Below are 17,339 nucleotides of genomic sequence, written 5' to 3'. Positions count from 1 at the left end.
ATATACTGAAGTAATATTCTGGAGGGTTTTTTAAAACCATTTTTATCCATTCTCAATATGAAAAAAAATGCATAAGTTAGCACCAAATGTGTGTAACAAATGGTATCAACCCAAAAATTGCTGCAACAACTTTGTTGCAACATGTTGTTGAACATGGAAATGGACTTAAAAAGGAGAAAAAAGGAGGAGAAAATATTAATGTTCTGAACCCTTATACACCTTAATAGGTATATATAATAAATGAATGAATGGATTCATTAATTAAGTAAGTAATGTTTGTAAAGAACAACTTCACACACAGTGCTGAGCTCCATCTTAAATTAATCTTCACAGCAGTTTCACAGCTTTCAGATGATGCCCACTATGTGTCATTTATTGTTGACCTGCTATATCCCCCTAAACATCCACTGCCCAAAACCCCGAATTCTCAATAAAAAGGAGTTTGAATGGTAAGAGGTTAACAGCCTATGTCCCTTGCTTATGAACCTAAAGTAGAAGTGAATTACCATAGTTGATTTAATTCAATTAATTTCTATTTTATTTTATTTATATAGCCCAGAATAATAAATGACAAATTTGTCTCAAAGGGCTCTTCAGTGTACATGTGTACAACACCCTCTGTCCTTTGACCGTCACAGTGGACAAGGAAAAAAAGGAAAAACTTCAGGGAGAGCAGCAGATGGGGGATCCCCCTACCAGGATGATGTACAATAGTTATTTATTGTACAGAACAGATCAACCTAGTAAATTACAATAGAGCGTGAGAGAGACAGAGATGAACAATGGCAGCAATAATAGCACTACAATACTGTAACCCTAATTTTATAGCGTGTGCTCGGCCTTATGTACTGTGGGACTTGCATGCGACTGGATAGTTATGCTCTGATTGGCCAGCTTTGTTTATGCAAATGTCAGTGGGAGTAATACCCATATAGTCCAGAAGGGGGCTTCTCTTACAGAAAAAATAACAGCAGCAATAAAAGCTACTCCACTACATGTCTATTAATACAACCTTCCACTTGAATATATCTAATAGTATGACATTTTTTTACTTTAAGCCAACAAACCCATATATTCTACTGTACTGCAGGTTGGAATTCTGCACTGAGATACATCTAAGACCTAAATTATTTAAAGATGGAGCTCCTAACAGTGTAAATGTCTTTAACATCGAGGCTCTGGCTCTGGCTGCTGCTTCCTTCATTCCTCTGTGAGGTAGATGGCAAAACATTTCTGGCAGTAGCTTCATGCTGTGCCCACACTGTCAGATCTGAAGGGGGAGTTTCTCTCTCTCTCCCTCTCTCTCTCTTGCTCTCTCTCCTGCTCTCTCTCGCTCTCTCTTGCTCTCTTTCACACAAACATACACACACACACAGCTTAGCATCTCCACCGTCACGACGCATTTATCCACTGGTCTGATGCTCCACAGAGGTGCCATCCAGTCCATCTGAGCTACTTGTGTCAAGGATTTGAGTCATAGCTTATGTGAGAGGTGAGTCATACTTTATCTGTCTCCCACCTCATGATGGATTACAGAATTTTATCAAATATTTGCATATTTGCATTCATTTTTGTCAAAACTGCCATATATAGAGAGACTTCAAGTGTGTGTGATTTCATAATGCCATCATCATACTTCCTACTTTTGTTCTGATAATATATGTATGGAAATTGCATCCAGGTCTTTATACAGTTTGCAGTAAATAACTACATTTTCTGAATTACAAGACTGAACATGATGTTTTCAATGCATTTTTGTTAACATTTGTTAACATTTTGGTATTTGCTACTTTTTGTTAAATACATCTGGTTGACCAACCTATAAATCATATTATATTTACATGTATTTTATTACAGACAAATCACCAGGTTGGGGGTTAACTAAGCCCTATGGGCAACAACCTATATTTTGCATTTTGTCCTAAACACTGTCCACACAATGTCATTGAAATGACACATACATGGGGCATACAATTGTTTAATGGCTTTTGTCTATAAAGGACTCAAAGCTGTGCAGCATGCGTTTTCAATGCAAAAGCAACTTCATCAACAGTCTTGACGTCAAATGAGAAATAAGGTCACCATGGTGATGTGCATTTACTGTATTTGCTGCAGCTATGGTTTTCTGTACTGTGGCTATGATCTCACAGTGCAGATAGAGCCTCCCTTTGAGCTCTATAATAAACACAGAGAGGATTCTCACAGTCTCTTGTGCCACATCATGCATCACAAAAATGGACCAAATGAGCATCACAGAGAAAACTGAGCTGCTACCAATTTATAAGCACTAGAAAAAAACTTCATTGATGCCACCCCCCATTGTGCGGGGATGGCTCTTCATGTTCAGTGTTATTTTTGCTGCAATAATATTCTGGAGGAAATGTCGTTTAACAAAAAGATTAGTCACGACAATAGCAAAGCAGTAGCTGCTGCCATTTTTATGGATTGCCCAGAATGTGGTTACCGATAAAAACATCTCCAGCTGGGGGATCGCTTCATATCAGTTCTTTTATCTGCTTTGCCTTATGAAAAGTATGTATGCTTCTCTTTAGACATCTTATTGAGGTAGAGATGTGTAGAAAGCTGTTTTATTGAAGCTCAGGTAAACAGACTCAGCTGGATTACAAGAACATTATTGGAAAACAACTGAACAGTACTGCATGCATGGAGCACACAGACTTGCATCGCTTCTCAATGTGGATGCTCAGAACCCTTTACAGGCATTTAATTCAAAGCATAAGCCAAAAAAAATAAAGCCTACTATACCATGTTAGCTATATAAATATCATGATATAAGATTCCATAAATTGTATCCATATAGTGCATTTCTAGTCCCATTAGTGGGTCTATTTTTGTAATCTTTTTATGGAAACTGGAGTTAAGGGTAGATTTACTAATTTTTTTTTTTTAATTTGTTGATGATGTATTCAAGTTGATTGATTTCGGAAAATGAACAGAAGTCCATCTGAAACTTCAAAACTGAAAATCGATTATGTAAAACCTGCCCCACCCATGCTAATAAGAATGAATGTGATCATATTTATATCCATCTATTTATATGTGAATATGTAAAGGTATAGGTCTATGTACTGAAACATTTCTGTTTCATGTATGATTGCATGTTTTTTTTTCTGTTGAAATTTACGCTTTTCATAATCCACTAATTGAAACTGTTGGTAGCAATCACTAATAATAAGGTATAATTAAATCACAATCCAGTGAAGAGTTGCTCTTGTCAATAGTGATAATGCTGCTATTTATGAGGATGTCTGTGAGAAAAAAGAAAGTGCATTTTAAACTGTGATAGTGAGGCCATGGCAACCTTTGAAGAGATGCTCATGACCATGTTTTGCTATAGTCCGTGTCATTTTATTGGACTCAGTCACATCATAAGATCAGCAGCAGATTGAGAACGAATGGCTGTGGTGGATCAGCTAACACTGGTGCTGTGTAACATGGATCAGCAGGAGCAGGTTTAGAAGCAGGCACTGCTTCTAAACCTGAAAGACAAAAGGCTCTCAGCAGGACTGTTCTTCAATATGTGCAATTTAGAGAGTAAAATGTCACAGTCAAATTACTCTGAAATTATACAGTCTTTTGGAGATGCTGTATATGGTGCCCCAAAACTGAGAAAATGTATCTCACAAGTAATCAGACAAATACAAATACAACTAAATCTATCTATCTATCTATCTATCTATCTATCTATCTATCTATCTATCTATCTATCTATCTATCTATCTATCTATCTATCTATCTATCTATCTATCTATCTATCTATCTATCTATCTATATCTATCTATATATATATATATACACACACACACACACACACACACACACACACATAGAAAACTACAAATATACATATTAATAACATATAATTATACTATAAGTACTACATTATTATTACTACTATATTATAAGTTCTTTACAGAAGACAAAAAAACATCATGAGTTAGAATATATATAAAACAAATGATTGATAAATTATGTGTATACTATATAATTACCATCTTAACCATTTAGTGTATTTTTAAGCCCTTCTGCACCCCAGTACCTTTTGAAAATCATGTTCATCATTTTTTCAAAACTTGTTCATGTTTGAACATTGTTTCAACTCAGAATAAAGACATTGATTTTTATTCAAAGTTATGCATGTCACATTCACATCATTTACTTGCATATAAAGCAAAGCATAACAATGAGGGAGAAAAAAATATAAAAATTAATAGGTAAATAAGTGAATAAAAAAACAAAAAAACAAAAACAAACAAAACAAACAATAAACAAACATATACATTTGAAATCATGGCAACATCTACATCCACATAAAGAGGAGGATTAAGACAAGGAGAAGGAAAAAGGGTACAAGCTTGTATGTGTATGTGTAAATATATTTGTACCCCTTCTTTTTCATAATAAATCTGTTAATAAAATAGTTGAATAGATAAAATAAAAGCTTTCGCTCACCATAATAAACCTGTCCCTTAACTTATCAGCAATCTAAAGAGAGACGTAGCAGCAGCCCATAGTGTCAGGAAAGGATCCATCTTAACATGAAGTTGCTGTTATTTTCCGCCATTAAGTTCACTTTCTTTAGCCTCTTTCACCATTGACAGAGGGTTGGAAGTAATGATACCAGCCTTGCATTCATCATTAATATACAGAATAAAGTGTTTGGGACCCAACAATGACCCCTGGGGGATGCCATAAGCAATGAAGGAAACTCACCCGATTCACAAATTTTTGCCTGCCCTAAAGTAACTGCTTACCCAATTCAGTACTGTGCCTCTGAAGCCACATTGTTCCAGTTTGTTAATTAGTATTTCACAAGCGATTATGTCAGATGTTTTTTTGAGGTCCAGGAAACCCCAACTGCATGTTTTTTTGTGATCCATGGAGTTTGTAATTACCTCTATTGATTCTCCTAATACCAGTGTTGTTGAATCGTTGGTCTGAATCCGTATTGACTGTCGGTAAGTATTTCGTGTTTATCAATGACTTTTTCTGGTCTGTCGTTAAAAACTTTTCCTAGAATTTAAGGAGAAATGTGGAAGTAAAGACACAGGTCTGTAATTTGTGAAGTTGTGTCTGTTCCCAGTTTTGTACTGTGGTATGACTTTAGCTGTTTTCATTTTGTTTGGAAATCTTTTGAAATGACAAGTTGCAAATTTATATTAGCGGTTTTGAAATCCCATCAATTACCCCTTTCACCACTGTCATTAAAGTCACCATTTCATTAGGGTTTTAGATTGATGAACAATATCTATCATTTATTTCTCTTAAACTGCTTTATCATTCAGTAGTCACTGATGGATCAAACATAAATATGCTGGCATCTAAAATAGGTGACAATTCAAACAGCTGGCTATTTTGGTAAATTGGTGTATTTTAAGACAGAAGCAGTTTTACAAACAGACAATATACTACCTGCCCATACGAAGCACTCAAAATAGGTGAAGGAACGCACCCAAGACACGGCATCCATCATTTGATTGATCCCCAGCTGTCTCCCTATTGGCTGGTGAAACACACTATTATAAGCGCAGGCGAGGCCCGGACATCTTCAGTCAGAGCAGTTACCTTAACCTGAGAGGACGTACTTGTTCTGAGTGCGAGCACAAACGTTTTTAGCGCATAGACTTTAGATCTGAGCGTGTACAGGAAATATTTGAGTGAAATGTTTGTGTACAACAAGAGGAAATGTGAGCAAAAGCATGTGATTTTTTAATTCAAGCACACATTTTGAAAGAAAGTGCGAGCACAAAATGTGAGCATGAGGAGAATAAATCTGAGCATGAGCTGTTTCACTGAAAAGGAATAAAATTATACTCTTAAACTGACAATCCACGCTCTTGAATAAAGATAGGATATTTCTTCCATACTAATGGGAATAGTGAATTTCATTTAAAAATGGAATTAATTACTTCTCTGTAGTTTTCATGCTTTGCAAAGTCATCCAGTGGGCTAGATTGAACCCTTTGGCCATATGCGTGACACCCCTCGCTCTTGATATTAATAATACATTGGTCATGTCATTAAGCCACTGATTATATGCTATGTTCCAATGCCAACCCATATAATTCAATACCCAAATACACATCACTCCATATTTATCATGCTGCACACTTGTTAGTTGTATTCATCATAATGCTGCATGCTTGTGCTGGTTTTTGAAAGCTTCTGCAGATGCTGCACACCTGTACTAGTATTTGGTTGCTGCTGCTGTTCACTCGATAGTTGTATTTTGTTGAAGCTGCACACATATTTGTACTTCATGTTTATACAGTATGTTGAATCTGTATTGCCTAGATGCTCTACTTTTACAGCTGAATATTTCTTTGTCTCTGTTTGAGGCTGAGGCAGTGCAGTTATGTTCAGCTTGCAAAATTAAGATAGATTCTTGAATATTGACATCCTGGTATTTTAGCATACTGCATTTGGTATGCTATGAAATGAAAAATAGAAATATTTAATTGGCATACTACTGTAAATAGTATGGGACTGAAACACAGCAGTGTAGGAAGTCACAATAGACCATGATGCAATGTGTGACACATCACTTACAGGATACACTAATTACCAGGAATAAGCATTATAGCAGCAAACATCAATTGCCCAGCCCGCAGAATAACAATGACTTCAAAAATGTGAGAAGGATAAAAGTGCATTCTGGTATTTAGCATATCTAGCGATTGTTTCTTGGACGAAACTCCCAAAACAATTGAGATGGATATAAGAAGCATTTTCTAGAGTAGTATCTAGTAATCATTATGGATTTCGGATTTAGGTTTTTTATGAGTCTGTTCACTCGGTTAATTCTCAAATAGGCAAATAAATATAGCATTAATTCAGTAAGAAAGTGGAAATATCAAACAATCATAGGCTAACCAGGCATAAATAGATTATATTTTCTTTATTTGAAAGTCTGGTACCCACAGTGTCTGCTTTGACAAATTCTGGCCCTTGGACAAATGTAGTTGATCATCAAAAATATTCCTAACTCAATGTTTCTTACAGCAGTGGAAGAGAGAGAAATTAAAGAGATTGTCCATACATTTAAAAAACTAAACTTCTGACTGTAATGACATTGACATGTAATTTAGGGAATTGCTTCACCACTCACATACATCCAGAATGGTAAATTTCACAAACACCCCTGCACAAATTAAATTTCTCTGCTTCCTCAAATAAATAAATAAAAAATCTTTGTTGACAGACTGAACAAATTAATCAAGAAATAAAATTTACTAACTGACAGTCAATACGGATTCAGATCCAACAGATTAATATGTTTATCAGTCATTGAGATAATTGAAGAAACCACACGTTCGATAGACCAAAAGAAATATGGAGCTGGGGTATTTATTGTTCTTAAGAAAGCATTCAATACAAATTAATCATGATAGAAAAACAAATCAAATTGAATCGTATAGTATCCGGGGTATCTAGATCACAGGCAACATTTTGTGAAGATGGACAAGTACAAGTCATCATTTTTTGGCTTTGCTTGTGGAGTCCCTCAGGGGTCAGTGTTGGGGCAAATTCTGTTCATACTCTTCATTAATGACATATATAAAACATCAAAAAATATTAACATTTGTGTTATTTGTGCGTGACACAAATCTTTTTTTGTACTGGAAGATTTTCAGCAGCTTCTGGAATTAATCACATCTGAGATTATCTAATTAAACAGACATTAAGCATTGCAACCAGTATCAACAGCCAAAATGCACAACTCAATTGCATAGTCTATAACTCTGAGAATGGTGAGGGCTCGGGCAGCTTCTTGACCAAGACGAATATGATCAAAAATCTTTCCAATGAATAAAGTCAATGAATAAACTCAGGGAGTTACATACTGAAGAGTTCGGGGCACGGAGGGCAGGGGATACTGAATCCAAGGTCACTTCCACATATAAAGTCTGGTGAACTCAGTAGGATTCAGTGGTGAAGTTGTGCTTTATCGAGCACACCAAGCATTGTAAACAAAGCATGCTGTTGATGCTGTCCTCCTTCTATTGGACAGAATATATGAGAGACAGAGCTGTCACTTTTTCAAAGCAAGCCGCTGACTTTAATGTGTTGTTGGTGGAGTCATTTCACTTTGTGGCATTAACCGATTTGCGATTGAATCCATTAGCCACCATTCTGTCGCTAAATAATTTGAAGACTTTGTTGTTTTTGTGCATATCAACAAGCAGCTGTGTTATGTGATCATCTGACCACATTTTTCAAGCCTGCTACGACTGTGCCTGGTGTTGATTCTCAAATTTCCACCCAAATACAACCCAGAATGTGTTGTGTTTTTGTTCGCTTCCTTCTTTTGGTTTGTACTGCATTCTTACCGGCAGTAAACTAAACTCTGGTGCTTGGAAGCAAACCAAGACCCTCATTTTTTTTAACAGACCAGAGTTTGGTTCTTTGGTCTGCACCAGAGTTCGTTTGCGCATTCACACCAGCAAACACCAAACCATAAACGGACTATCCAACAAAGCGCAAAAGAGTTTGTTTCAAGCGGCCCAAGCAGCTCAGGTGTGAAAGCCCCTTAGTCGGCTGAGTCCATAATGGCCACTTTGTACTGTCACACCAGGGCACACTAGAGGGACTCATATGCACGATTTAGACGAGGTAGATAAGTTCAAACAAACTTTACTAAGCTTTCATCAGTACATGGTAAGGCAGTCAGCAATGCAAAGGTATCCAAAGGGCACAGGCTAAATACAAAAATTTAAAGCAGGGTCGATACTTACAGAGACTAGTCACCAAGGGAAGCTTGTCTGGCAATGAAGGGGAAGAACACACAGAAACTGATATCTGAACACAGCTGATATCTAGTAATTTCCGATCGTTTTCTTGATCATAACCAAAATCATTATCAAGAAAACCATGGAAAATGTCTAGATATCAGCTCTTAAATTAAACTCTTATGAGCTTTTTTTGTTGTTATCATTATATTTGTCTAAACAAATGTACCTTTAGTTGTACCAGGCTAATACCTAGGTGGTCTAATAAATTTTCCCATGACTGTATGTGTAAAAACATGATAAAACACAATCTCACACTATCTTTTTCTGTTATCCTCAGCAGCCTACTTAAAAATGGCACACACAATAGAGTAGCAGTGATCTGCACAAGAGCCACCGCAGGGATGAATCTGTCTGATGGGTCCTCCTACCAAGTGGAGGTGCTGAGTAACTCCACCTGGGCTTTCAACTATAACCCCAACTACACCGTGCCCCCTCCACTGGTACCAGACAAGACCAGCACTTCCAAACCTGCAGCATGTGAACAGGTTCACATTGCCGTAGAGGTATGACGCACCCAAATTAAACTATTCTAAATATTATTGTGTCTGAGTACTATCTTCTGCTCTACTGAACCCCATTGTGTTCTTCTATAACCAATTACTGTTAATGCACCATTCTACTGTAACTTCTACCGTAATACTCTTTTTTGCACTGTTTTTGCATCTCAAATGAGGTAAAATTCTCCAGTATATTCATTCTTCCTCTTTCCCATCGTGTTAATTATCCCTTCATCCCTGAAATTAATCAACTTTTCAGCAGAATAGCTTACACCATTGTAGGCCACCTACTATACTGCTCATATTTACTTTTCAATTATTTTCTGTTACACTGTATTCTTCTCTCCTCAGGTCTTTTTGATCCTGGGTATCATCTCCCTTCTGGAGAACATCCTGGTCATCACAGCCATAGTAAAGAACAAGAACCTCCACTCACCCATGTACTTCTTTGTCTGCAGGTGAATGTTTCAATAACATGTAATAATGTAACAGACCCAAAACAATCTTAATCGAGTGAGTTTTCCATGGTTTTCCAATTTCTGTCAAGGATGACTTTCTGTGCAGAGACCTTCATAGGGGCATGTGCTCAGAATTTAAAAAAGGGACACATTAAATGTTTTCTTAAAAGTCCCCAAAACTGTCGAACTCTTTCTTTAACAGTAAGACGACTTGTTGTGCTTGCAGTTGTTTGTGCTTTGTTGTCAAAACTTTATTCTTATCCAATTAAATTCTTATTTCTGCTGCCCTCCTAATTAGGAATCTTAAGTAAAACATGCCATGATATAAGCTTATACGTTACCAGTTTACCAGCTTGATATTTTAAATAATAAAGCAAAAAAAACCTCGAAACTCAACACAGTTGAAGAGGCACTGGTACAAAGTGAGTGATACAACTACCAATTTAAATGAAATGCCAAACTTAAAAACCTGATCTCTGTTACAGCAGATGTAGTAAACTGTCAAACAGGTTGCATGAAAATAAAGTTTGACAACATCTGTAAAATGGTAAATGGACTGCACTTATACAGCGCTTTACACTACAGACTGCGCTCATTCACCCGTTCACACACACACATTCATACTGGTGGCCGAGGCTACCAGGGCACACTGGTGCCACCTGCCACCATCAGAAATTCATTCACACATCGATGAACGCAACATCTGTGACCTATTTGGGGTTCAGTATCTTGCTCAAGGATACATTGACATGTAGGCTGCCATGGTCAGGGATCAAACCACTGACCTTCCGATCAATGTACGGCCAATCTACCAACTGAGCCACAGCCGCAGAAAGAATGATAGGGTTTGGTAAAGAACTTGAGAACCGGGATATATATTTGATTGTGTCTTTAGTGGTTTTGGTCCATTTAAACCACAAGGTTCAGACAGACCATCTGGTCTTTCAGGTGGCCAGGATGGATTAACTCTAAAAATAACTACCAATTTTAGCAGAGACAAAGTATAAAAGCGAAGTCAGACAGGTCCTCTCCAGATTTGTACTGTTGTTCTGTTTCGGTGGCATAGTTTCCTGGGTTTTCCAGGTGGCACAGTGTAGTGTGGTAGGACGATGGTGATGGTGTCCTCATAGAGCAGTTTGCCCTGGGAACTGATAGGGATCAAATGCTGGGGAGAGGCAGGCCTTCATGTGCTGTCAGACCAGCCAATCAAAGCATTTCATCACCACCAATATGAGTGCAATGGGCCTGAAGTTGTTCAGGCTGCTGTTGGCTGGTGTTTTGGGGGAGGGGATGTTGATGGCAGGTTTTCGGCAGGCTGGGATGATGGCTAGGGTCAGTAAGAGATTGAAGATCCTGGTAAGGATCTCAGAGAGTTGATCAGCACATGCCATGAATACTTTTCCAGGTACTCTGTCCGATCCAGCAGCCTTCCTTGGGTTCACTGACCTGAGTTTGTATCTCACTTGGTGATGCTGTAGAGTTATTGAAGTGCTGCTGTAGGCTGTAGGGGGAGCCATCAGTTCTGCTTGCAGTAGTGCTGCTGCCCCTGTAATTGGTGATGTGCTGGATTGCCTGCCACTCCTGCCGTGGTTTATTGTCAGTGAGATGTCCCTCTATTTTCCTTGTGTGTGTGTCTCCTTGGCAGCTTTAACGCCCCTCTTCAGATTTGCTCTGGCAATGCAGTAATGTGGTCTCTCCCCTAACCTAAAGGCAACATTTCGATCTCTGATGAGGAGCCAGACTTCACTGGTCATCCAGGGTGTCTGGTTTGGGAAAAACCTGCATGTAGTGACATTTTCAGCACAGTTAGTGATGTAAGAGAGTACATTAAGTGAGTACTCTTCTCGGTCCTGGCTCTTAAATAGACTCCACTCACACCTTCAAGTCCGCACTGGCTCTGGCATTGGGCCTGCCTTTCCACTCTTCCCAACCTGCTGGCACCAGTCTTGTACATGGTGCACATTTAAAACATATCACACATACAGTATGTGTATTCACTTAGAAGTTGGTAATAAAGTTGTATGTAAGGGAAGGCTAGGACAGCTAGTCTGTGTACCACTTGGAGAAAGCACATGAACAGAAACATGTATATGTGTAAATATTGATGCGTATGAACAAAGTTTAACCTAACTTTTTGCCTGTTTCAGCCTGGCTGTAGCAGACATGCTGGTGAGCGTGTCCAATGCCTCGGAAACCATCATCATTTACCTCCTCAACAACGGACAGCTGGTGGTGGAGGATCACTTCATCCGACAGATGGACAATGTGTTTGATTCCATGATCTGCATCTCAGTTGTGGCGTCAATGTGTAGCCTGCTTGCCATTGCTGTGGACAGGTAATGATGAAGATCACTCTGTAATTAGCTAACAACATTAGCAACACCGATCTCTTTACATTTTTCCAGCCATTATGAATTATTTTACTAGAATTCCTCAAGAAATCAACAAACTCTCTAATATCTACCCAAAATGTAACTGCCGAGAACAATGCCAATATCCTGAAGTACCTCTTCAAAACTCCATAGATAAGTGGGATACATACTGTGTGTACTGCCTCTGATCATTGTTTCAGAGAGGCTTTCTAGAAAGTTATTAACAACTTGAAGGGCAAAAAGTGACACAGACTAACCATATATGTGCAGTGATTGCACCAGACTGTATTTCCTTTTCTCTAGATACCTCAAATGTCTCTGCCCTGGTTTCTGCAATTCCTCAGTAGCTAGTTAAGGTTAGGAAATCATAGGTAGGTTACTTCAGAAATAAATTTGTTATTACCTACAGGTACGTCACTATCTTCTATGCACTGAGATACCACAACATCATGACAATGAGGAGAGCTGGCTTCATCATCGGTGGAATCTGGACGTTCTGCACGGGCTGTGGGATTGTCTTCATCGTCTACTCAGACACCACCCCTGTCATCATTTGCCTGGTCTCCATGTTCTTTGCCATGTTGCTAATCATGGCCTCTCTTTACAGCCACATGTTTATGCTGGCGCGTTCACATGTCAAGCGAATTGCCGCGCTGCCCGGCTACAACACCATCCACCAGCGAACCAGCATGAAGGGGGCCATCACACTCACCATATTGCTGGGGATTTTCATTGTGTGCTGGGCTCCCTTCTTCCTCCACCTGATCCTGATGATCTCATGCCCGCGGAACCTCTACTGTGTGTGCTTCATGTCTCACTTCAACATGTACCTCATTCTCATAATGTGCAATTCTGTGATTGACCCGCTGATCTATGCCTTCAGGAGTCAGGAGATGAGGAAGACTTTTAAGGAGATTGTGTGTTGTTACAGCCTGAGAAATGCCTGCACTTACACCTGCACTCTGACGGACAAGTACTGAGAGACACAGACTTAGGAGACCAATGACAGGATTTGTGGGGTGAACTGACTGAATCTGACGCTGGAGCACAATCATAAGAGATTTTAAAATACAGGTTGTTTTTTTAATGGTTCATTGCACTTTTCAGCCAGTACCATGTATTGTCTTCTGTCAAGTATAAATTGGAATGGGGACCCTCACCGTATGTAGGGAGTGGGTGAGCTCACCCACTCCCTCTCCAGAGACACATCACACCCATCCTTCAGCACCTTCACTGGCTTCCTATCAAGCACCAAATCCACTTCAAGATCCTGCTCATCACCTACAAAGCCCCAAATTACTTTGCTCCCCCATACCTCACAGATCTCCTCCAATGTCACTCTTCAGATCTTCCGATGCCAACCTACTGACCCCCATCACCAGGACCAAGCACGACACCGTTGGCGACAGAGCCGTTTCTACTGCTGCCCCAACCCCCTGGAACTCCCTCCTGACACACATCCGAAATCCAGACCCACTCCACACCTTCAAAAATCAACTCAAACCCCACCTTTTCAAGATAGCTTACAGGACCTGAACTCATAATCTCTCAATTCTGTTTTTGTTCTTTTTTTTCGGCATTGTGTGTCTCAACTTTGTTGTTAGGCGACTTTGAATACCTTTTAAAAGCACTATAAAAATCAAATGTATTATTATTATGATTGTTAATAACTACTATCTTCTATTGTACCCAATAGTATGTCACTATGTTCTGGACCCCTTGTATTTCGCAACAGCGCCCCCTACTGGACGAATGTAAAACTGCAACTAAATCAGCATCTCACCCAAACACCACTTTTTGAAATAAATTACACTTGTATTACAATTTACAATTTTACAAGACCTGAATAAAAATACTAAGATTTATTTATTGACCAAGTATGACATTTTAAAGGGTATTTATATCATCAATTCGAACAGTTTAAAGGTTTAGTACACCCCAATACTAAACAGTTGGACTAAACAACTTTATTGGGCAAAACATTAAATTTTTCAAATGTAGTTTTTGCGCTCTGAACACCACAAGACGAGTGTGAACTCGATGAAATGCTCAATGTGCTGCAACTACATCTAGTTGCAGCACATTGAACATTTCTTCTGTTGGGGCAAGGTTTCCCCTTTCTGGATTGCAATGTGCACCTAAAAAGAGAGTGCTTTATTAATCTAAGTTAATATTTTTCAACTGTTTTACAGACATAAACATGGCCAAAACCTAATAATAGAAAAAAATACATTTTGGCAGACATTACATTTCTGTGCTGGATGAACTTAATTTCTGTCCAATAAATCTCTAAATATATGCTGTAGAGGAGCCTAATATCAATGTAGTGATATACTGTACACACGTGATATATAATACGAATAAAGGAAAAATGTGTGTGTAGGTGTATTACATGATATACATAAATATATCATATAATTCATACAAAATTAATTTTAGCATAAAGTACACTAAAATTGCCAACATTTAGCCTAAGCAGTTTCATGCTTGTATGAAAACGTAGGCACATACATGTTTTTTCTCATATCATCCACTTCTTTGCTTTAATCAATAATCATGTTTAATTTAAAGCACATGCTAAAATTCATTAAAATTCATCATTCAGTTTCATGAAACAAAATGGGCGGGTCAAACTGTTCATTGCTAATAAGCTAAACTACTACTACTACCTACTAGTTTAACCCATATTTGACATGCCTTTCAGATTATCGTACTAAAGACAGTCATATCATTTTAAACATATGACAGTAAAACATAAATTTGCTGTCTACTTCATGTCAACAAAATACTTTGACGACATTAAACAAATAATGTGATTCACATTCAATACTCACAAGGACTGTCGTCGTCGTCCATGTTCAATAGTTGCAATAGTTTGTAATGCTTCCAATGAAATAGGGGGCGCTGTTGCAAGGGGTCCAGAACTGCGAGTCTGAATCTGCAGTCTCCGGGTCTGCAGACACACCCTCCTCATTGTATCTGCCATATGCACAAAGTGGCTATTCAAATACAATAAGTGGAAATAACACATTTTAAATGCATGAGAAAACTTTATTATTTTTTCTTTGCCTTAACCTTCTGAGAACCACATAGAGACATTTTTTGTTTTTTTCAGGGGACAGTGCATCTTTAGGGGAAGATAGCAAGTCAACAGTAGATGCCACATAGAAGTAATGTACATCATCTGTGTGTCAAGTTCTTTTTTTGGGGGGGGGGGGGGGGGTTGATACTATTTGTTTAACACATTGGGGGGGTGAATCATGCCATTTTTAAAATATAGAGAATGGATAGAAATGGTAAAAAAAAAAAACCTCCAGAATATAACATCAGTACCTCTAGAACACCATGGAAAACCCATGCTTTGATTTGGTTTCAAAAACGTATTTTCGGCAATTGGATGGCAATGCCCCTTATTGTCAATGTAGCTAGGACAGCTATACATCTTCTGAAAGGTCTCTGGTTTATTTTTTTAAAGTTTTATTAGGCTGTAATTATCCTAAAGGTCATTTTATACAGTAAGGTCAATGCTTAGTGTGATGAAATAGCTACTATGGGGGCTAACATCATCACACATGGGGTTGTTTAATCCACAATATACATATCCAATTTATGCAATTCCAAGACTATTTAGGGAACTCAGTATGCAGAAATATTCAAATACAGGAGGCAAAAATAACACATTCATACTTCTTTAAAAAAAAATGTAATGAAATTTAACCTAATACTGCATGGAATTATCATTTAGTGGGGATGTATGTGAAGAGGTGACTTGTGGGTACCCATAGAATCAATTTTCATTCTTGAGGTCAGAGGTCAAGAAACCTTTGAAATTCCCATGGCAGTTTTTCCCTCACAAAGATTTTGCATAACGCCTTATTTCATCTACTTCCCGACAAGCTAGCATGACATGGTTGGTTTCAATAGATTCCTTAAGGTCTTTTACTTTCATATGATATCAGTATCTACATCTGTAAGACTGAGCCTGCTACAGCCTCCAAAAGCACCTGCACCTCCACGGGCTACTATACACTGCATGGTATTGGCATGTATGTGAAGAGGAGACTTGTGAGTACCCATACAGCCCATTTTTATTCATATAACTTGAGGTCACTTTGCTATGTTGGTTTTCTACTTGCTAAAGAATAGGCTTACTTTAAATAATTATTTCCCTCTTCCCAACAAAATAGCCAATGGATTCCTTAGATCTTCTAGTTTTATACCATATGAATGTCTTCTTTGTAACCTTAAGATTGAGTATACTTGCTGTTAACTACTGTAAGCAATGGTGCGAGTATGATGGCTGCTCCACATACCCAGTGTACTTACACTAAGTAATTAATAGGCCAAACTAATGCCTTAAAATAACTGTAGTAGAATAAAAAGTATAATATTTGCCTCTGAGATGTAGTGAAACAACAGTATAAGGTAGCATAGAATGGTAGGATACTACTAAGTAAATTAAAGAGGAGGTGCAGTTGACTGGCAACTGGCAGCCTAAAGGCTTTTGGCTAAGAGGGGAAATTCTAGGCAGCTGTGTCTAAACACGTATGACAAAGACAATCATGAAATTAAATTTACTTAAACTACATTCAGTTTTTATGATTCACTGCTGAGCAAATAATTTTCATCATAATGCGTTTACAACTCTGCCAACTATCTATGACTACTATCACCATCATCATAGACCATGGTTTGGGCCCAGACTGTCGCTGTGCCTGCTGCCGTGGTCTTGTGAGACACCCACTACTACTATTACCACCACCATGGATCATGGTTGGGCAAGGACTTTTGCTGTGTCTGCTGTTGTGGTTATGCTAGACTTTATGACTACTAATACTACTACTACTACTACTACTACTATCATCAACATGGACAGTAGTTGGGACTGGACTGTTGCTGCGCCTGCTGCGGTCCTGCTAGACACCCAATACTATTATCTCATCATCATTAGTCAAATTTTGTATTATCATTATTACTGCTATAGACTTATTATAGTCTATAGCAGTAGATTTCTTCTATTATTACTGCTATTATTACTGTCGCTACTGCTGTTATTTGATTCTTTGTACCACCACCGCAACTACTATCATTAGTCATAGACACCATTATAGTGTTAGTGCTATTATTACTGTCATTGTTCATATCTGTCCCTCCTGCCCCTCTGAATCCTCCCCATCTATCTTCCCTCCCTCTCCCCTC

General features: G+C 38.3%; 1 protein-coding gene across 3 annotated transcripts; it reads left to right on the top strand.

Annotated features, from left to right (window-relative positions):
• Positions 1-1,388: 1,388 nt before the first annotated feature.
• On the top strand, positions 1,389-14,217 carry mc5ra (melanocortin 5a receptor). 3 transcript variants are annotated; one of them, XM_059338935.1, is made up of 5 exons: positions 1,389-1,492; positions 9,091-9,316; positions 9,662-9,768; positions 11,916-12,104; positions 12,550-14,217. In XM_059338935.1, exons 2-5 carry the CDS (start codon positions 9,155-9,157, stop codon positions 13,118-13,120), a joined length of 1,029 nt encoding a protein of 342 aa, XP_059194918.1. In that variant the 5' UTR covers positions 1,389-1,492; positions 9,091-9,154; the 3' UTR covers positions 13,121-14,217. The 3 variants fall into 3 exon arrangements, with proteins under 3 accessions (XP_059194918.1, XP_059194920.1, XP_059194917.1); XM_059338937.1 differs by having other exon boundaries at positions 1,440-1,492; positions 9,094-9,316; XM_059338934.1 differs by lacking the exon at positions 1,389-1,492 and having other exon boundaries at positions 8,915-9,316.
• Positions 14,218-17,339: the final 3,122 nt, after the last annotated feature.

The sequence above is a fragment of the Centropristis striata genome, chromosome 8 (assembly GCF_030273125.1).
Source record: "Centropristis striata isolate RG_2023a ecotype Rhode Island chromosome 8, C.striata_1.0, whole genome shotgun sequence".
In the NCBI taxonomy this organism is placed as follows: domain Eukaryota; kingdom Metazoa; phylum Chordata; class Actinopteri; order Perciformes; family Serranidae; genus Centropristis; species Centropristis striata.
This window is presented reverse-complemented; position numbering and strand designations above follow the sequence as displayed.